Source organism: Trachypithecus francoisi, unplaced genomic scaffold (assembly GCF_009764315.1).
Source record: "Trachypithecus francoisi isolate TF-2019V2 unplaced genomic scaffold, Tfra_2.0 Lachesis_group10, whole genome shotgun sequence".
NCBI classification, from domain to species: Eukaryota; Metazoa; Chordata; class Mammalia; order Primates; family Cercopithecidae; genus Trachypithecus; species Trachypithecus francoisi.
The window spans coordinates 130,091,270-130,112,204 of NW_022681455.1; the positions used below are offsets into that span (position 1 = coordinate 130,091,270).

General features: G+C 56.4%; 1 protein-coding gene across 1 annotated transcript in view; it reads right to left on the bottom strand.

The window, feature by feature from the left end:
* Nucleotides 1–20,935, bottom strand: part of LOC117088235 (ankyrin repeat domain-containing protein 11-like) — a 47,160-nt gene that overhangs the window by 11,670 nt on the left and 14,555 nt on the right. Inside the window, 5 exon segments of the mRNA XM_033219377.1 lie at nt 338–6,867; nt 7,236–7,383; nt 9,732–9,874; nt 11,459–11,662; nt 11,846–12,016. Of these exon segments, the coding sequence (XP_033075268.1) occupies nt 338–6,867; nt 7,236–7,383; nt 9,732–9,874; nt 11,459–11,662; nt 11,846–12,016 (7,196 nt within the window).

Below are 20,935 nucleotides of genomic sequence, written 5' to 3' on the forward strand. Positions count from 1 at the left end.
GGCCGTCCTGGTGGATGGGGAGTGGAGAAGGGAGAGTGAGCGGCGTGAAGGGGCACCCCACACCAGTGGGACTGCGGTGCACCCGGGGTGAGGGGGAGGTCAGGAGACCAAGGCCTGGCACGGACCAGCTGGAGGAAGGCCCTTGGTCTGCAGAACAGCTGGGCAGCTTCTGGCTTTTGCTTTCACAGCAGAAACGGGGCTGTGTCTACTCAGGTGGGAGAAGGTCGAGAGAGGTCAAGGGCCGGGAGCGGGACAAGATGGGCTGCAGGAAGCCATGACTGGGGGCCCCGGACGCACCCCAGAGAGAGAAGGCAGTGGCTCTCGGGCCCACACTCACCACAGGGATGTGGAGCTTGCTGAGCGGCTTCCCGTCCAGGAGGTAGGAGCCCGTGTAGGTGACGTACTCTGCGTAGCACTGGGGCGCCTGTGGCGTGATGCAGCACAGGATCTTGCGTTTCTCCTCGATCTTCTTCCTGATCTGCAGGTATTCGAAGTAGGGGTTGGCCCTGTCGCTGTGGTAGGGCTCGATGGCATCCAGCTTGATGGCGTCCACAATGGCGGCCAGCGTCTGCTGGATCACCTCCCGTGTCTGCTGCGTGGACGTGTTCAGCTGCTGCTGCAGCTGCTGAGTGGAGCGCTGAAAGCGGCGTTTGCGCGGATGCTGGGCCTGGGCGTCGTCCTCCTCGGAGCCACGGGCCTTGGCCCTGGTGGCCGGGGCAGGGGTGGAGGTGCACTCCTTCTCGGAGGGGGGCGTGCCCTGCTTGCTCTGGTTTGCGAGCATCTGCGCCCGGTTCCTGGTCATGCGCTGAGGGATCTCCTCCACTCTGGGGGCCTTCGGGGCTTCGGCTGTGGGTTTTGGTTCTGGTTCTGTGGCTTCTGGCTGGATGCTGCCGGGAGGGCCTTCGGCTGGGGTGGCAGCATGGGAGGCCTCAATGTTGTCCTGGGGGCCGGCACTGTCCACAGCCTGGGCTTGTGTCACAGTGTCCATGGAGGGGCCGTCAGGGGCACAGAGGGACGCGGCGGGGGAGCCTTCGGCCTCAGCCCCCTGGTCTCCGCTCCCCAGTGGGCGCTGTTCTGGGGGAACGGGTGTGGGCTCCATGCCAGAGTCCAGATCCCCAGGGGCCCTCTCTTCTGGCACCGCCTCTGCCTCCACCGTAGCTTCCAGAGCCACGTCCAGCTTTGGCTCCTCTGAGGGCTCAGGCTCGAGCTCTGCAGGGAGCTGGGTGGAGGCCTGGTCGGGAGGCAGTGCCGGCTGCTCCTCAGCCACTAAGGCAGAAACATCCCCACCATTCACGACCACAGGGGTCCCTGGAGGGATCTTTCCTGAAGGAGCAAGACTTTCTTCTACGGGTTCTGTTTCAACGTCCGGGACATCTTTAGTCTGCAAGGGAAGCTCTGGCAGGGAGAAGGGCCCCAGGTCCAGGTCGTCCTCGGGGCCGGCAAAGGCGTCTGCCCAGGGCACCGGCTCCACCTGGCCGAGGTTAGACAGGCTGTGGCCGCTGTCCAGGAAGCTATTTTCCAGGGGCCCCAGAGCCTCCACCTGAGCCACAGTGGCTACACAGGCGGGCTCAGCGGCCACGTCCAGCGGAGCTTCCGGAAGTGACTTGCAGTTGCTGAAGAAGGACTCCAGCCCGGAGGGAGGGGCGTAAGGAGCCGCCTCGGAGGTGGAGATGGTGGCGGGGACGGCTTCCACCCCGTCTTTGACGTCCTCCAGTCCTGGCTCAGCGACGGGCAGAGTATAGGGGGCAGGAGAGGCGGGAGGGGCGGGGTACGGCGCCTCGGAGGCGGCAGAGTGGAGGGGGTCCGTGGGGCAGAAACGTTTTGGGGACTCGGGGAACGTCTGCGGAGACTTCAGCAGCAGGTCTGAGCCCACAGGCCAGCTGACCGGGGTTTCGGAGGCGCTCCCGATCAGGCTGGAGGCAAGGGCCTGCTCCGTGGGGTGAGCCCACTCGACAGGCTCCTCGGTGATGACGGCGCTGAACGGACCCTCGTCCAGCGGCTCCAGGTAGCTGGGCTCTGGAGGGATGATGGCAGCTGTCGCCTGCTGGTCCTCGGTGGCGTCCAGGTCTGGGGGAAGGGCCCCTTCAAGGGAAGGAACCAGCAGCTCAGCTCTGGGGGAAGGGGAAGGTTTTGCTTGTAAACTTGAGAAGACGCCCTCCGGAGATGGGGTGACGGTGACGACGGCGGCCGGCGGGCAGTGCAGAGCATCGACTTTGGGCGAAGAGAGGCCATAGTCTGGGGAGTAGTACCCTGGGGACAAGCAGGCAAACTTCTCCGCGGGAACTGGGGGCAGGGGCGCCCTGTCTTCCATCGAGTGTGGCACGGGAGAGTCATAGCTGGAGGCAGCAGGAACGCTCTGCTGCCTGAAAAGCTTGTCTCCGACGCTGAATTCCTCCTCAGGGGTCCTCCTAATGTCGACAGAGACTGAGCGGTAAAGGTTTGTGGAGAGAGGCCTTGCAGGAGCCTGGCTGGCGTTTTCCGAAAGCCCAGTGGAAGCCACGGAGAACCTGTCGAAAAAGGATGGGGAGCAGGCGCTGGTGGGAGCGGTGGGCACAGGTGTGGAGTGCTGGGAGTCGGTGCAGTCAAACACGAGGTCCGCATAGTCATCGGCACTGCAGGACGGGGTCCTGGGCGTGTGCATCACCTCCTCGTAGCTGGGGCAGGACAGCACTGACGTAGGGGTGGGTACGCCAGTCGGCCGGCTCTGGTCAGGCCTGGGAGACGCAGGCAGGACCTCCTTCATGTGAGGGCCTGTGAGCCAGTCTTTGGAGTCTGCACCTGATCCTGGGTGTAGCTTATTTTCGGCAGCAGGTGGAATAGGAGTCGACTCTTTGAGCTTTTTGTCTTTAAACGGAGGGTCCAGGCCCGGTGGTTTCTTAGCAGGAATGTCCAGACCCTTCTTCCGCCCGTCGTCTGCCAGCTTCGCCTTCTCCTTGAGCTTGGGGTCTCCCGACCGGTGCCTAAGCTTCTCCATCTGCTTCATCCTCTCCTTGTGCCGCTTGTGGCGCTCCTCAATCTCCAGGTCCTTCTGGGAGAGCATCCTCTCAAAGCTGGTCATCATCAGGTCGCCGTCCCCCAGGAGCTTCTCCCTGGGCCTGGCATCTTTCTTGCCTGGGTCTCTGGATGCCGTTACCTTATCGTTCCCGTTGCTCATCTTCACTGGCTCGCCCTTTTCCTTCTCTGCACTGTCCCTGAATTTCTCCTTCAGTTTGGCGTCGCTGAGCCTCGGGCCCTCGTCCCTTGACTTCTCTTTGAGTGCACGGGGCGGGCTGTCCTTGTCCCTGGTGGCCGGCTTCTGCTCATCCCTGTGGTGCCGCAGGAGGCCATCTGCATGCCTGTCTCGGTGCCTCTCCTTCTCGTCTCTCCATTTCTCCCTGTGTTTCTCTCTCTTCTTCTTCTCTTTTAGGATGTTGATGGCACTAGATCCATAAGGCTTTAGTTCCTTTTCTATTTTCTTGGAAGGTTCTCTCTCGGAATCATTTTTATCTTTTTTTTCGGGAGAAAACAATTCCATGGTTTTATCTAGCTCATCTTCTATGTCAGCTTTCATGTGGTAAGAAACTCCGTAAGCCTCCGCCTCCAAGTCCTTCTCGTACTGGCCAGAGTCCTTCCTGCCACCGCCCTCCTTGTAATCTTCGACCTTCTCTTTCTTCTCTTTCCTGGCTCTCTCTCGCTCGTGGCTCTTCTTGGATGAGGACGAGGAGTGTCTGTGCCTCTCCTTCTCTTTCAGCTTCTCCGGGAGGCAGGTGCTCTCCCTCGGCTTGTCCTCTCCGGGTGGCTCCGTGAAAGAGACCTCCAGGAAGGCAGACAGCCCCGGCTCCTGCCCTCGGTCCGTGAAACTGTCAGAGGAGACCTCACTGATTTTATCATTGGAGTCTTCTCTGTACTCATGGAGAGCCTCTTCTTCCAACTTTTCAAGCAGGCTTTTTTCCGTGTCGGCACTTCTCGAGGACTTCCTCTCCTTGGAATGCTCCTTATCTGACTTCTCCTTGTGTTTGCTTTTGGCCTTGTCTTCAGCAGTGTGCTTCTTTTCCGCCTTCTCAGGGAGCTTCTGTTTACTTTTCTTGTCTTGTGTGGAGTCCACTGAGGCTCTGTCCTTCCTGTCCTTATACTTTTCTGTGGACTCTTTATCCTTCTTCTCCTTGTGCTTGTCAAAGACTTTCTCTTTTTTGTCTCTCCCCCCGTCGGCAGCCCCTCTGTCCTTTCTCTTGTCTTTGGGTTCCTTGTCCTTCTGCCTCTCGGGGTGCTGCTTGTCAGAAGCCTTCCTGTGTCTGTCTGAGGCATAGGCCTCCCGCCCTTCCTCCTTCTCCTGGAGGCCGTCCATCCTCAGTAAGTCGCCGGCCTCTCCCATCTTGCACCCGCTCCCCATGTAGCTGTCTCTGTCGTCTTCACTCTCATCTGTGAAGATGTCTGCGATGTACCAGCTTTTCTCTTTGCCTTTCTTGTCGTCTTTTTTTTCAGAGAAGTCTTCCGAGGTGATCCCAGGGAAAGCCTTCTCCTTCTTCTCTTTCCCTTGGTCGAGAGATGCTTTCCTTTCTTTGTCTTTGCCATGTGTGTCTTTATGTTTTTCCTTGGTATCTTTTTTCTCTTTAAAACATTTATCAAATTCTTTGTCCTTCTGACACTTATCAAGGATCGATTTCTCACTTTTGTCCTTGTCACTGGACTTCTCTTTGTATTTTTCTGGTTTTGTTTTCTCCTTCCTTTCCTTATCGGGGCCATCCTTCTTCTCCTTCTCTCGTGCTGGGTGGTGCCGCTCCCATGGCTCCAGGCCCTTCCCAAAGTCACAGTCGGGCTTGTCCTTGAAGCCACTCTCACAGCCACACTCCTTCAGCTCCTCCCGGTATGCCTCCTCGGGCTTGGCCCTGCCATCCCTGCGCTCCTTGCAGCTCTCCAGGGCGTCCTTCCTGTCCCGCCCTGCCTCTGCGGACTCTCTCCTCTTCTTGTCCTTTTCCGAAAGGTAGCCGGGGACACTTTTATGCTTTTCAGTCTGGTCTTTCCTCTTCTCAGAGTTTTTATCCAAATAGTCCCTGTCCTTCTTTCGGAAGAAGGGCTCTCTGTAGTCTCGCTTCTCCCGGGCCCGGCTGTCCCGCTTCCTTTCCTTGCTGTCCTCCTTCACCGTCTCCAAGATGAGCTTGGCCACAGAGTCGCTCTTTATGTCCCTGTAGTCTGTCACTGGCGAGTCCCAGCTGTCCTCCCCTTTGAAATCAAAGGATGAATCGGACAAGTCAGAAAACCACCGATCTCGCTGATCGTCAGAAAGGCTGAATTTGGTGTCTTCGTTCTCCAGAAACTGATTTTTGTTACAATATTCGTCAAAAGCAGAATCTTCCCTATAAACCTTTTCTTTTTTGAGTTTTTCTTTATCTTCTTTGAAAGTCTTCTCCTTCTCTTTGGAAATTTTGTCCTCTTTTAAATCATTCTTCTTCTCTAATTTTGAGGGCCGGTCTTTTGACTTCTTCTTTCTTTCCTCTTTGTACAGTCTCAGTTTTTCTTCTTTCGGAGACTTTTCCTTTAGCGATTTCTCCTTTTCTGCTTTACTCGAACGGTCTTTCTCTTCTCGGAAAGACCTGCTGATGTCTTTGTTCGTGTCTTTGATTCTCTTCAGTGATTTTTCATCTTTAAAGAGCCATTCTTTTTCTTCTAATTTCATTTTGCTAAGTTTCTCCTCTTTTTTAAAGTGGTCACGATCATGCTTTAACACTTTTAGCTTGTTTTCAGTGGAAAGATCATTCTCTAAAAGTATAGCCTTATCTGACTTCTGCTTGGAGTCCTCATATTCGTAAGTAAAACTTTTCAACTTCAGCTCTTGGCTGATGGAACACTGTCCCTTCTCCTTGTTTTTGTGTTTGTGTTTTGTTTTATGTTTTTTGACAACTTTCCCCTCCTTGTCCAGTTTGGGGACGGCGCCCTCCACACTGGAGAGGAAGGGGCTCTTCTTCTCTGACAGGGAGGCTCGCTTCCTGTGCTCCTGCCTCTTTCTCATTGGCTTCAGTGATTCCACACTGGAGCCCTCAGAGGAGCAGTCAGACTCGCTTGTCAGTCTCGTCCTTGTGGAGTCTGATAAAGAACTGACCTCTGACCAAGCCGGGGAAGAAATGGTTTTCCAATTGTCTGTCCGCCAGTGCTTGGTGTGCTGGTCTGTGTGGTTGGGGTTCTGCTTCTGGGCGGCAGAGCTCCCGTGGGACGAGGTGGAGGAGGCGGACAGGGAGCTGAACAGGGAGGGGTCCTTCAGCACCAGCGGGGACCCCCTGAGGCAGCTGGAGCTCCCCAGGGAGTCCCTGTCGTCCTCCCCACTCTCTGAGGACTCACTCTCCGACTCCGAGGAACAGAACTTGTCATTCCGCTTTCCAAAGCGAACCTCTCTGCCTTTTGTTTCTTTCTTTCGCTTCTTTTTAACTTTATTTTTTTCCTTCTGCTGCTTGGCATTAGAAGGCTCTCGTGTCTTACTACCAGGCAGTATCGTATGTGCCGAGAGTCTCAGCTTCTCTCCTGTCCCCACGGTGACACTCGCGTCCTCCTCGTCCGACGTGTCTGACAGGATACGATGGGACGCTTTCTTTGGTGCAATCGTGTTATTTTTAGTGTAACTTTTAACCTCCATTTTGGGTATAGAGATAAAACTATTGGATTTCGTTTCTTTTCTGTAGTCCTTTTTCAACAGGTGCTTGTCGTCCACCGGAGGAACCCTGTCCTGCTCATCGTCCTCGTCAAACTCATACTCATCCTTGACAGGGACTGTGGCCTTCTGCGGCTCTGGGTTCTTAGCCTTGTGCTTGAGGCCTTTTTCGAACTCGGAGTCCGTGTTGTTGCCGTCGACTGAACTGGAAGGTGCGAAGGACGGGGCGTCTTCCTCTTCTGAGCTCTCTGTTGGAGGCAGGAAGGAGAGGTCACAGGCAGGCTCAAAACAGCTCTCCCCAGAATGGCAGAGGGGGAGGCTCTGCGGATGTGCCCTGTGGCAAGGCTCCCACCCTGCCTCTGCAGAGACTTGCTTGACTCATGGAAACCAGCCACAGGCAGGAGGAAACCAGACAGGGTTGGCATCTTAGAAGCAAGACTGCAGGCTTCTCGGCAGTGACACACCTGGGCAGGGTCTCCCGCAGTCCAGAAGCTCCTGTAAAGCCCCCGGCATCCAAGGAGGAGCTCATCAGAGGGGCAACACTGTGCACACACCACAGGGCAGCTCCTCCCATCCCTGCGTAAGAGAACAAGCAGCTCAGATGGCCGTGACTTACCCGTCGAGCTCTCCTCGCTGGAAGTGTAAGTGCCTTTGCCTAACAGAAGGTTCACCATCGTAGGGGAGTTGGCCACTTTCAGCGGCGTCTCGCCTTTCCTGTTGCTCTGCTGCGGGTTTCCTCCGTACCGCAGCAGCAGTTTCACCACCTACAAGACAGTAACACCCGCGTCAAGGACTGCTGGAGAAGCACAACTCCTCTACCGTTACGCATAACACGGCAGCCCTTTCCAAGAACCCTGGGATTCGACCCGAGAGCGGCCCCTCACAGTCTGAGGGTGTGGGAGCCGAGCGCACAGGGACTGCCTGGCGAGGCTCCGGGTGCGATGGGCGAGGCCGTGGCTCCTCTGTGGGAAGGGCTGCAGCCGCGGGGGCTCCCGCACCCCTCCTGTGCTCTCCTTCAGAAGGGCTCTGCCTCCTTTGGATTTTTTTCCACCATTTCTCTGTTGCTGCGAGGAGATGACTTCCCGGGGATGTCCTCACGGAGGCGCTCCCCACCCGCCAACAGCGAGCTCCTCAGCAGAGCGATGCGGAGTGGCCGTGGAGGGCTCAGGCAGGAGGTCACGGAGAAGAGTGTTATGGAGGGACAGGGGGGACAGAATAGAGGAAACAAAGACCAAGTTTCTGCAAGCTGCTTTATTTTTTATTTTCATTTACATTAGAAAATAAAATAATCTCTCCCTTGCTTGATTTTACAAGGGTAAGGGCGGTCACACGGATGACAGAAACAGCCATGGTGACACTTCCACAGCTCCGTCCACAGCTCTGTCCAGCTGCTCATCACCCGCAACCTGCATTTCCTACGCCCCGAACAGCAACGTACTGAACTCAAGTACAAATTAAATGTAATCCCAACTTCAGTCCAGTCTGAGAGTAGAGCATTCAAAGCATCTGTAATAACGTTTACTATAGACTCTTGTCGCCCACAGAATCAGTTCGTGTGTGACGTGTTCTATGGTTTAATCAGCACAGAGTTCTTATGTGAGTTTTCTATGGCGACCACAAAAACCCTCAGGCTTACAATTCTGGAGGTCAGAGGTCAAGCTGCTGGCAGGGCGGGGTCCTTCCTTTCCTCCATCATGGAGGCTGCTGGCAGAATTCAGTTTCCTGCAGGGCTGGGACGGAGGTCCCCAGTCCCAGCTGCTAGGGGCCACCACACTCCTCGGCCCTCCTCTAAGGCCAGCAGCACAGGTGTGGCCCTCCTCGGGTTCTAATCTCTCCTGCTTCTGGGATCTCTCAGACTCAGCAGGAAAGGCTCTCAAGCTTTAAGGGCCCATGGGGCTGCCTAGGACCTGCAAGATGACCTAGGACGATTTCCCCATGTGAGGCACTCACAAGGTCTGGGGTCACAACACGGGCATCTTGGGGGCCATGATCCTGCCTACCTCACCGTAAATCCTTGACATTTTTCATAATAAAAAAATTTAAAAGTGGTAATTACAGAAATATAAAGCTGCATCGGATGCCCCAGCCCCAACACCGCCCCCAGCGCCATTCCCTTCACACCTGCCCTCCCCCGCAGTACTGAGCAAATCCCAGACACTGCAGAGCCTTTTCCAGTTCATGTCTCTGGAAGGGCCCATAAAAAAAGAAACAGGGTAAACCATCATGCCATTCATCATCTTACCCAAGAGTTTAACGGTCACGTTTTAACATCAAATATGGACTCAGTGTTCTAAGTTCCCTGCTCGTCTCAGAGTCTTCAATCTACCCCCCACCCCACCTGAATGAGCTGTTTCTCAAGTGTGCTCTTTAAGGCCAAGGTGCTGTGGGTGCCAGGACCTCCCACAATGGCCAGGCGGGGCCTGCTGCAGAGGAGCACGACGGGCACGGGCAGATGTGGCCCCGTGTCACCCCCCAGCCTTGCTGTCCTGCCTGCAACCAGGGGCTCTCCACAGAGCTTTGGTGATGACGTCGGTGAGACCCGCCCCATCTCCAGGCAGCACCCCTGCTTTCCTGCAGGACGGGGCTGTCAGGCACACCACGATCTCTCTCGCCTGCCACAGAGGCTGAGACCTCTCAGTGCCCTCTGCTCCTGGGCCAGCCACAATGGCCACTTTCTAAATCTTGAGTCTATGGTTCTGTGCACTGGCCACACCTCTTGGTGTTACCTCATTCCAGACGAGGGTGGGTCTGCCTTGCAGGTCTAAGAGCCCCACAGTGGTGACGGGGACCGGCAGCAACTCCTGCAGGCCTCCTTCCACTTGGTGTAATCCTTCACCTGCTCAAATCCAACCAGACCTACGTGGCTGGCGGATACGAGCCTTTTCATAGATGGTAGGTGCTGCGAAACCTGTGAGAGGCCATCCAGGTGCTGACCCAGGAGGGGAAAGCTGGGGGCAGACAGAGGGCACAGCTCGGCCTTCAGGGTGGGCAAGGCAAAAAGTCGCTTTCCAGTGCCCCACACCATGAAACCGGCTAGCTACGGGGACAAAAAGCTACAGAACCACCCAGATGCCAGGACAGGCCGGATGTGTGAAGGATGGGGGATGCCAACCTTGTAGTGCCCGTTGTTGGCAGCGTCGTGCAAAGGCGTGTCGTCATCCAGGCCCTTGGTGTTCACCTCCGCACCTGCGGCCAGCAGCTGCTTCGCAACGTCATAGTAGCCCCGGTTACAGGCCTCGTGCAGCGCCGTCCAGCCTGGAAACAGACACTCAGGACGTACGTGATTTAATCCTGGGAACTCCCCTCCTGTCTCTGGAGGCAGCACCCTGAGGATGGGCTAAGGGGCGGGGACAAGCCAGGTGGGGAGCTGCCCTGTCGTGAGGGCTGCCGTTTAGGAAGCAGGTGCCAGCCCAGAGAACCCCTCGCTTCTCTTTACTGTGGCACCCCTAGCACAATCCGTATCTAGCTTGTTAACCCTACAGACTAACAACCCACAGGGCTGACCTGCAGCAGTCACCCTAAAGGGGTAGGAAATCAGTGAACACAAGTGTCGTAAACAGCGGCCTCGTCCTCCCTCATCTGGAGGTGTATGTGCCTTTGTAAAACACGGAAGGGAAACCTCCAGTGTTGGAAACAGGGAAACTGAGGCTGAGAGAGCCTCCTGAAGGCTGAAGAGCTGCTACAGCAGGAGCTCCAGAGGCGCCCAGGCTCGGGCTGCATGACGAAGGCCGCCCTGGGCCGGCAGCTTCTGCCTGGGGAGCTTGGAGCCCACCATCGGATGGTGTGGCCGCATGCAACGGTGGAAACGGAGCTCAGCCCCATGGGAAGCACATGGCAGTGCCCTGGAGAAGTTTCTTTTAGAAAAATGCTTTAAAAAAAAAAAAAAGGGTGCTAAATTAGGTTTGGGTCAGACAGCTATAAACCAGGGCAGTGGGAGAAATCTAGAAGAATTCTACCCAGATGATTTCATTCATCTGTTCTCCTTACGCTATGAACAGACAGTTCTGGGACATGTGGACCACCCATGGTTTGATGGGGCATTTATGGAAAGAAGAGACATTAAACTCTAATCACAGGCCTTTAAGCCCCCGGGCTGTGTCAGGTCTGGGGAGACTCAGTTCTGTCCGGGTCCAAGACAAGCCCCAGGACCCAGCCCCGTGAAGGGAGGGAGTCCAGTCCAGGGTGTGGACCCAGCCGGGCTCCCGGCACAGGGGCACCCTCTGCTGGAGAATGCAGCCACTTGCTAGACACACCAGGGACAGGCCCCTCCAGGGCCTGGAAGTGAGGTTTATGGAACACAGCAGAGCACGATTTAAAATTCCTCAGTCCTCTTAAAAATAGGCCAGGCATGGGGGCTCACAGCTATAATCCCAGCACTTTGGGAAGCCAAGGCGTGAGGATTTCTTGAGGCCATGAGTTCAAAACAGCCTGGGCAACTCAGCAAGACCCTGTCTCTACAAAAAATAAAAAAATTAGCCAGGCGTGGTGGCGTGCGCCTGCACTCGGAAGGCTGAGTTGGGAACATCGCTCGAGCCCAGGAGTTCAACGTTTCAGTGAGCCGTGGTCACGCCACTGCACTCCAGCCTGAGCAACAGAGCGAGACCCTGTCTAAAAATAAAAATAATAAGACCCAGCAAACAAGTTTACTTTGAAATACTTTCCAAGAAACATTGATTTCTTTTCAGCAACAGCGAACCCCACTGGAGTGAGTGTGGCTGTGAACACCCTGGGCCCTGCAGAGCAGATGCACAGCCCACGAGGGCACAGCCCATCCGACCCAAAGGCAGGCTCAGGGCTCCAGTGGGGCCCTCTGGCCCCTGCCAGGCACAGGGCGCCCACCTGCGAAGTCCTTGACGTTGACGTCCGCCCCCTCGCTGATGAGCTCTTTGATGCGCCGGGCGTCCCCGCGGATGGCCGCTCGGTGCAGGCGGGTCTCTCCACGCTCGTTTCTCTTGTTCACTTTATCTTTGGTTTTTGAGGCAGAGTTGGGCGTTCCCTTCTGACACACTGTAGACTGGGAGGGGTGCTTTGGTGTGGTGTCCACTGCAGACCAAGGAGGGGACAGGGGGGCGTTACTGTGGGTGGCCCTGCTTTCTCAAATCCTCAAGAGCCCAGGTCACCGTCACGAGGTCCCTTTGCACAGGGCTTATCCTCAGCATAGCCACGAGGCTGCGACCAGGCAGAGCCCCTTCCCTGCACCAGGGACCACCCCCAGGCTGGGCTCACCTGGGCTGTTGGCAGACTCCTCGGCTGTCATCTGCATGAGAAGGGCCACCTGCTGGCGCTCGGAGAGGGGGTAGCCAGCTCGGATTCCAGACAGCCCCATGCCAAAGAGGAGCCCGGCCTTCCGGGTGACAGGCTCCTTCTTAATCCTCTTCCGCTCAGGGCCCTGCTTTTCTGTGAGGCGGGCGAGGGAGAGAGGGAGGAGAGATTTCATGCCACGGCGTCCTCCAAACCCAGGTCCTTACCTAATGTTACGGAGCCCCCTGCGTCCACCTGACAGCTGACAGAGCAGAAAGGAAGGTCTGTGAGTGGGGAAAGCACAGCGGTGCTGGGAGCGTTGGTGCCACCCACCTCACCTCTCAGCAGTGACTGTGAGACCATTTAAACACCTCGTTACCAGCCCCTCAAGTCCGCTAAGCCTGGACCTCCACCGAGCATCCACTCACTCCAGGCACCTCTCCTGGGCCTCCCCAGACCTCGTACCACACATGAATGCGGTGGGACAGCTTAGCACCGGTGACCTGGCTCACACAGGACAGGTCTCTGTTAAAACACGTGCCTGTAATTAAATTCCACCTTCCCCGTCCCTCCTCCAAACAGTGCAGATATAAACATGGCAGACACAGTTTAAAACACATCAGTAAATCAAGGCCAACTGGTCAGTACTGTACCTTTCTTCTTGCTTCTAGGAACCTCCATCTCATGCCATGGTGCTTCGAGGAGCGTACCAGCCTTGCAGCACCACAACAGGGACTGGGCTGGAGGCATCTAAAGGCATCAACACAGAGCACTAACAAGACACGGTGTGAGAGCTCGGCTGTTTCCACCTCAGCCTCCTCGTGACAAGCACACCCTGCACTCGTCTGACCCGTTAGAGAACACTCGGCCAGCGTCTAACACAACTCACGTGCTGTGTCTTCTAAAAGAGGCAGGAGGCAGGGGCGGGGAAGAGAAGACCCCAAGCACTAAGAGTCAGGGGCACAGAAGCTGCCTCCTCCTCTGCCTGACCAGTGCCCTCCTGTGGATGGAAATCAGGGGCCAGAAGGTCATGGGGTGCAAACTGCAGAGGTGCAGCACAGAGACAAGGCTCTGCCAAGGCCTGACTTGGGGAAGAAGGGCCACCAGGGAGACATGGGCCTCTGAGGCTCTCCTCTGAGGCTCTCCCTCCCCTTCCGTTCAGCATATCCAAGAAGCCTCTCTCTTCAGGACTGAACTTCTCCCTCAGCTGGTTTGACCCTAGAGAGGTGGGTGACATCTGTGACAACGGGCTAACTGGACCCCACACCTGCCGGTCGCTGGAACACAGAAGGGTCTTAACTGGTCTCTTGGCTCAGTTCCCTTGCTGTTCACCACCACAGTCCCCGTGAATCTGCCCGTCGCTTTCCTAAGAAGACACTGCCCACCCACCCTAGCTCTTTCCAAGGTATCTGAGGCTGACTTCTTAGGAACTAGGTCTGGGGCATGCTGAGAATGCGGATGCTTATGTCCTATGGGACAAGCCTGCAGGAGGGCACACACCTGGCCACATCGACCTGCGTCACATTCATGGGCAAAACCCCAAGTACTGCAGGCTGCCACTGCCACCACCAGCGAGTCTGTCAACAGTCCTCAGTGCATAGATCTGAGACAGCCCTTGAACTCTGGCACCAACCCCTCACATAACACGGCAAACACAGTGGTGGGGGAGGTGGACTCGCCACCGGCCAGTGAGCCCCAGCCCACAGCCATCACTGGCGTAGCCACACCTCAGCAGCGAGCTTGAGTCACAGGCGCCGAGTCGGGCGCTTGGCCGTGGGTCTCTATGCGCACACCCCATGCTTTCCCTGCACCCTCCAGCTGCCCGGGGGCCGGCCCTCCCCAGGCCTGCTTCTCACAGCCACCTCTATACGCACAACACAAGCAGGCCTGCAGCTGCCTCTCTCTAGGAAAGAGGTGGCGAAGCTGCGGGAGAAACCCCAGCTCCCCAACAGATAGCCCTCAAGTTCTCCTCTCTCCGGGAGGGGGCCCACGCTCACCGAGCAGCTGCTCTGCCCACAGTTGCCTGGAAAAGCAGCTGAGGACCTCTGCAGGGCCCTGAACCCCACGACCTAGCCATGCACACTCAGAGGCCTGTTCTCTCCGTCACCCAGAGCAGGGGAGTTAATGTTTTGGAGACATGAAGCCCCTGAGAACATGAGGAAAGCAGAATCCCTGAGATACAGACTTTGCAAAGCAGCACACAGCACAGGAGACTCCTGGGAGCATACGGCATCTCCTTATTCCACTGACCATCAGAAGTCAAAAGCGAGTGGGCCCTACTCTGCTGCCATGTGGCCGCCAGGGGTGGACACAGGGAGGTGGGGCGGTGTTGGGGCCGCGGAGGGAGGAGCTGGGGCAGAGTTGGGACTGCGGAGGGAGGAGGTGGGGTGGTGTTGGGGCTGTGGTATGTTCAGATCCCAAAATGCAGATGTTACCATGCCCTTAAGTTATCAAAGGATCCTAGGAGGCGTGTGTCAGGGGAACAGGCAGAGGCAAAGGTGTTCCTGAGAAGTCAGGCTTTAGAGTGGCAGGCCAGGAGACCACGCTGCACCCTCACTCTGAGGGGCAGTGAAGAGCTGCTTTCTATGGCAAACAGAACATGTCCCGCTCCTGCAGTGCAGCCATCTCAGGTGCAGCCCACACCCTATGTGTGCAGACTGGGCAGGACTCAGTGCCCCAGTGACTTCCTGGGGAGGCTCCAGGGCCCGAGCCTAAGGGTCAGGGCCACATCCCTCCCGCTCCTCACCAGGCCCTCCTTCTGCTTCTGCTCTGAGCTTTGGTGAAGAAAGACTGAGTTGGCTTCCCTCACGTGGCCAGGTCAGCTTTACAGGGCTCCCAAAAATTCGCATGGAAGGTGCTGCCAACCTCCTGGTGAATTCTGGTGCCTGGAGCCACCACAGGGACCTCGCTCTGCCCTAACTCAGGAAGAGCTTGCGCCCAGGAAGCAGCAACTTTTCACCCAGCTCTCCCAGTCCCGAAACAGGACACTGTACTTGTCCTGACACAAAGAAAGTCCCATATGAAACCAGATCTCCCAGGATGCCAATTTCTCCACTGTGAAGCAAGCACCTGCAGCTATGAGCATCCACAAGGCCCACAACACGTACCAGACACCACCCGAGCTCCGGAGCCCAGCAAACCTGCAAGTCTGTCAGGTCCGAGACACTGCCCACTCCAGGGGCTTCTGGGATAGAGGGAAAGCCCCACCCACGGAGAGAGACCCCTGTGTGCCACAGCCTGCGTGTGCCACAGCCTGCGGCTCAACAATGCCTGCTCTCCATTCCAGCCCAGCAACACCACGGTCTGAGAGCAGCTGAGCGGGTCCCTGATGTGCACACACGCCGCAGGCACCTGCACTGTCAGGCGCCACAGAAGTGGGTCCTGCAGGGGGGTCACGCACTGCCTGCCTGCCCCTCCTACCCCAGGCCTGGGCTGATCTGGAGCTGTGCGCCACTGAGAAAGGCCCCTCTGACAGGAGAGGCTACAAAACCTGCTCCCTGCCCCTCCACACAGTGCAGAGTATAGCGGGTGTGGGGTGTTGTCTGCGGGTAACAAAAGGCTGAGAGCATCTGGAGATACCCCTAGGAACAATCAGCAAGTTCCTGGGGGCATTCTGCAAATTTCCTGTCTCTACTGTCCGAATAGAAGTCAAATACAATTTCTATGAATTTCAAATGGTATTCACCAAGTTGCAAAGTGGAAAACTGGCAGGTCTAGGGACTGAGTCCCGGCTACAGGCAGATGTGGCCCCGGGTGGGGGGTGGGAGCAACTCCACAGGACTCAGAAGCCCCCTTCCACTCCTGCTCTGCAGTCGGAAAATGGCCTGCAGGCCCTGAGGGCTTTACAGGCTAAGGCAGCCTGGGGCTGAGGGCAGAGGTCCAGGGAGAGCGGTGGAGGGCGCCAGGAAAGGCTGAGTCTTCCCAAGTCAAGCGTGTCGGTGGTGGCCCCTCTGTCCACTGGCCTGCGCCTGGGCGGCCACCCACCTCACCTTTAAGGAACAAGGCCTGTAGGGCCTTTCTTCAAACCATATCCATCTTGCCAGCCCTCTGAGGTGGGCAGCACCTCAGTACCCAGCTGGCCAATGGGAGATTCCACAGAACCCTTCCCTCCTCAGCACAGAGCTGAGACCTCCCCTCCATGAGCCCTTTCCTGCTGCTGGAGCATGGCCTTGGCCCGGGGCAGCAGGGGCTAGAGTGGACGATGCTTTTGGGAGCTGGAGCCCATTTCCTGCCCCTGCATCCAGCCAAGGCCTTTCTGAGGCAGCAAAGAGACTGGAGTTGAGCTTCCTGGGGCAAATGGCAGCAGCACCTGGCTCTGTGCAGGTGGGATGGGGGGGTTGTGACCTCCCTGGGGGTGCTCTGTGCAGGTGGGATTGGGGGGCTGTGACTTGCCTGGGGGTGCTCTGCAGGGAGTGTCTTCTCTATCTGGCTGCCTTTTTTTTTTTTTTTTTTTGAAACAAGGTCTCACTCTGTAGCCAAGGATGGAGGCAGTGGCGCAATCTCAGCTCACCACAGCCTCCACCTCCCAGGCTCAAGTGGCCCTCCTACTTCAGCCTCCAGAGTAGCTGGGACCATGGGTGGCTGTGCCACCACATCTGGCTGCTTTTAACGTCCTCCCTTTGCTGTTGTGAAAACTTCATGTCAGAGTCATATTTAAATGTCATATTTAAATGTGTAATTATTGTTCTTTCTCCTGCTTATAATTCATTACACTTCTTGAATTTGAGGCTTGTGTTTTTATGAACCTTGAAAAGCCCTCTGCTGCCGGCCTCTGGAGCCGCCGTCTCCCTGCCCTGCTCTCAACTCTGCCGAGGTGCCTGTTGAGCTGCATTGTCTCCTCCACAGCTCCCCGCTTCCTGCAGGCTTCCTGTCTCATTTTCATTCTGTGCTCCAGTTTAGGCAATTTCTTTTGTTAGAACTTCCAGTTCACCAATACTTTCTTAGGTTGTGTCTAATAAGCTACATCATCTGCCCACTGGGTTTCTTATTTCAGTGATTCTAGTTTTCATTTCCAGATATTCCATATGCTTTAGAAACATCTGCATGATACTCAATGGTTTTAAATCCTCTGATGAATACTGTGCACTTAACCATCCCAGCACGTGAGGTCCCTGGGGCTGACCCCTGCTGACTCTCTCAGGACAGCTTTCTTCCTCAACGTCTGTAATTCCAACCGGGCTCTTCGTCTGTCTGCACTCTGGGAGCCGCGAGGCCTGGATGAGGAAGGTGTGTCTCTCCAGGGAGGGTTTGCTTTTGTGGTGGTGGGGGCCTCAGGGAGTGCGGGGCATTTCCAGCAATGGCACAAATACAGATGCCAGCCCCACCGGAGGGCAGGACTGGGTCAGAAGTCTCTGTGGTGACCTCTCAAAGCCCCTCATCCTTCCTCAGTACCTGTCCCTCTTAGCTGGGGGAACAGTGTCTGCTCAGATAGCCCAAAGTGTCCAGGAAGTGTGGCCTTCTTGAGAGGACAAACTTTCCGTGGGGTCTGAGCTCAGAGCCCCTTCCTCTACCTCCCTGGGAGGTCTGAGGTTGGGCTCCAATGCAGAGACCCTGAGGTAGGGCCGCAGGGATGTGGAGCTGTGTGGCCTCTGCTACTCATCCGAACAAATGCCTTTTGTATCAATCATTTAGCACCTCTAATTTCTAGGCTTTTCTAGCAAGTCTTTTAGGGGACACAGGCCACGATACTGTCAACATAGGAAAATGTGCGACTCCTGCGTCCCACCGTCAAACTCAAAGACATCAAAATACATTCTTGATTCTGCTACACAAAGGGATGTTTCCATGGTGATATTTTCAAACAAGAGAAAGTTCACGGCCAATGGCGGTTACAACTCATGGAACGGATGGGCAGGGCCGGGTGCAGCTTTGTGGCATGGCTGCTGCTCACAGATTCTGTCCACTTCACTAAAACCAAACATCTGGCCTCATCTGGATGTTCACAGCCATGAAATACAGCACTTCTGGCCAAGAAGTCTAATCACAGCCGATCTACACGAGGCAGATGGTCCAGATCACCAAGTTCCCACCCAAGCACTGAGCTCAACTCACACAAACGAGGGCGCAGGGGTCCTCCCACCGACACCCCCTCGGGGCAGCAAGACAGGAGCTCCACAGAGCCTGTCCTGGGCCAACAAGAGAAGCTGGCAGGGCCCCCGCTGAGTCCTGTGAGCCACCGTGTGTGGTGAGAATGGCTTCTCCTTCCAATCTCCAGGTTTCTCTCTGTTTCTGCCTTCTTTCTGTCAGTTACCATTATTGATCATTTAAAGAGAGACAGGGCCTACCCCGTCAGCTGCGTGACCTCAGCCCTCCTGCCTGCCGATGGGAGCTGGGGTCATCTCTTAGGCCTTTCAGCTTCAGCTTCCTCTGCAGTATATGTGAATGGGTCATACAGAGATGAGGCTGTGCGTCCAGCCCTTGCCTGCACGACCTCCATGCCTTCCCCATCTCCAGGCCAGGGTGGGGTGGAAGGACCAGTTCCACAGGAAGCTTGTGGAGGCAAACAGGGTAACGTGGCAAGGGTGGGAAGGAGCAGGGTCTAAGCCCCATGGTGGTTTCACCAGCATTCAGCTGTCACTATGGTGAACAGCAAGTCAAGAAGGAAGGAAGCAATGTTGGCAAAAGGGCTCAGATGACAACCAAACAGAACAGTTTCCCACCCGGGGTCTCCGTTCCACACACACAGCGTCGTGGGTATTTTAAAATAAACAAGATCAACGTCCAAACCTGCACTGAGGCCTGAGTTGTGTCCGTCACTCCTGCGGGGGCACAGGCCTGCCTGGTCGAGTGTGTAGGTGGTGAGAGCACAGGGCGGGGGGGGGGCTCCTCTGTCAAGGGGCCACAGCTCCTCACACAGCAGAGCTTTATGGATGAAAGGGCTGAGAGGCACAGAGAGGTTGAGAAATGGGCCCAAAGTCCCACAGCAGGGAGCCACGAGGCAGCAGATGGCCCCCGCGTGCCCCGCCTCACTCGGCTGACTGCTCCCACAGCAGCCACCACCTTTTCCTGAGTCCTGGGGTCCTGTCAAATTGCTGAGCCTGGGGTGGTCTTGTGGACCCCAGCTTGTCTGTGTTGTGTTGACAACATGGGCCTGGCTATCGGCCCAAGTGCACTTCTGAGGGGAGTCAGGGAGGCCTCTGCTGCAGCTTGGGGAATATCGAATTTTAAACAGAAGAACCTTTCCTCTGTATGAGAAACTGCTTACATCTAGAGAGGAAAAATGGCTGAGAAATAGGAGGACCGGAGACCAATCACGCGGAGTTCTTCATCATGTGAAAATACTTTATTTTGATGTGCTTTTTCAGGAGTGCCTGAATGTGGTGGCTCTTAGGGTAACCCCAGAATCCTCACTATGGCAACAAGACCTGGCCACCCCCTCACCTCGACCACCACAGCCTTTGCTGCAGCCCCACTCCGCCTCCCCGCAGGCTGCTTGCATGCCAGTATCCACTGGCCGAGCATCCTCTGGCAGGACCGAAGTCCTCTGTATTCAGAGGCCGACCTTACTTTCCTGAGGCTCAGGAGGTAGCAGAGGGTCCGGCTGCGGCAGGGGCCCCGTGTAGCCAGGAAAGGAGGAAGAGTCTGCTGAGGTTTCTCGGGAAGGAGACGGTGTGGAAGTGACTGTGGCTCTGGTCCTGCCTGGTAGGAGTTCTACAGGGGAGGGGCCTGGCCTTGGGCTGGCCCTGCTCTGCGTGGGATCCATGCCCTGCATGGGGTTCTTGGGGTCTGTGCCCTGCATGGGGTCTTTGCCCTGCGAGGAGTGTGTGGGATCCGTGCCCTGCATGGGGTGCTTAGGGTCTGTGCCCTGCGTGGGGTGCTTAGGGTCTGTGCCCTGTGTGGGGTGCATGGGGTCTGCTATGTGCTTGGTGAGAAACTGCATCAGGGCTGCCCGCCGTGTTGCTAACATCCCCATACACGTGAGTGCCTCGGGACCCTCATCAAGACACTGAGCTGAGGCCACCGGTCCACAGCACACTGCAGTGCACACGCCCTTCCTGGCAAGAGGCTCCCGGGGTGCCATGCTCTCCAGGCACCTGCCCTGCCTGTGAGCACAGCCTGGCCCCTGCTGCACTCTGCTCTTTCTGCCCGCTCGGGTCCACTGCGGCTGAGTGGATGGGAGAAGCCTCTTCCACTTCACACACGCGTCGCCTCTAGCACTGGGCAAGGTCTGGCATTCAGAGTTCCAAGATCCCACAGACCCCAGTGGCTAGGTCTGTCTTCCCTCCAGGAGATCCCACAGACCCCAGTGGCTAGGTCTGTCTTCCCTCCAGGAACGGGGAAGCAGGAGCCGTCAGGGCAGCCGTCTCCTATCTGAGGCACCGGGAACAAACATGACGTCAGGAAAAGACTGAAGGTGCCAAGCACCTAACGCTGAAGGAGCCAGCATGTGCCCGTCAGCACTGCAGAGCGCGCACCCCAGGCACCAGATACCAGGGCGTTATTCACAGGTCAAAGCAAAATAAGAAAATCATAATTTTTCCCCTTGTTCCAAAGAAACATCCACGTGCAGAGGGCAGGCAGCTTCGGCCCACGGCGCTCCTGACGAGGGCTCCCTCGTGGCTGCCCCAGGACAAGCAGGACCCCGGCGGTCCTAGGCAGGGAGAAGCGAGACTCAGGGTCACAGACGAAGGCGCAGGAGAAACAGCGGGGCAGGAGGCTCCCCAGAACCCCAGGGAGGCCAGGCAATGAGGCACAGCAATCTCAAAAACATGCGCTGATTGACTGATTATTTATTTATCTATTTTTTATGGACAGGGTCTCACTCTGTCGCCCAGGCTGGAGTGCAGTGGCGCGATCACGGCTCACTGTAGCCTTGACCTCTTGGCCTCGAGGGACCCTCCTGCCAAAGTGCTGGAAGGGTGTGAGCCACTGTGCCTGGCTACTTTTAGATTTTTTAAGTTTTGGGAAAACTTACACATATGAAACACTGGACAAACTCGTATAATTTGAAGCAAATCCCAGGTATCCCATAATTCAATATGAAGCTTTCAGTGATAAGGGTTTTTAAACTGAGGCCCCATTGAGGTGGGAGACGACAGACTTCAAAAGCAGATACGAGAGGCCCCAGGCAGACAG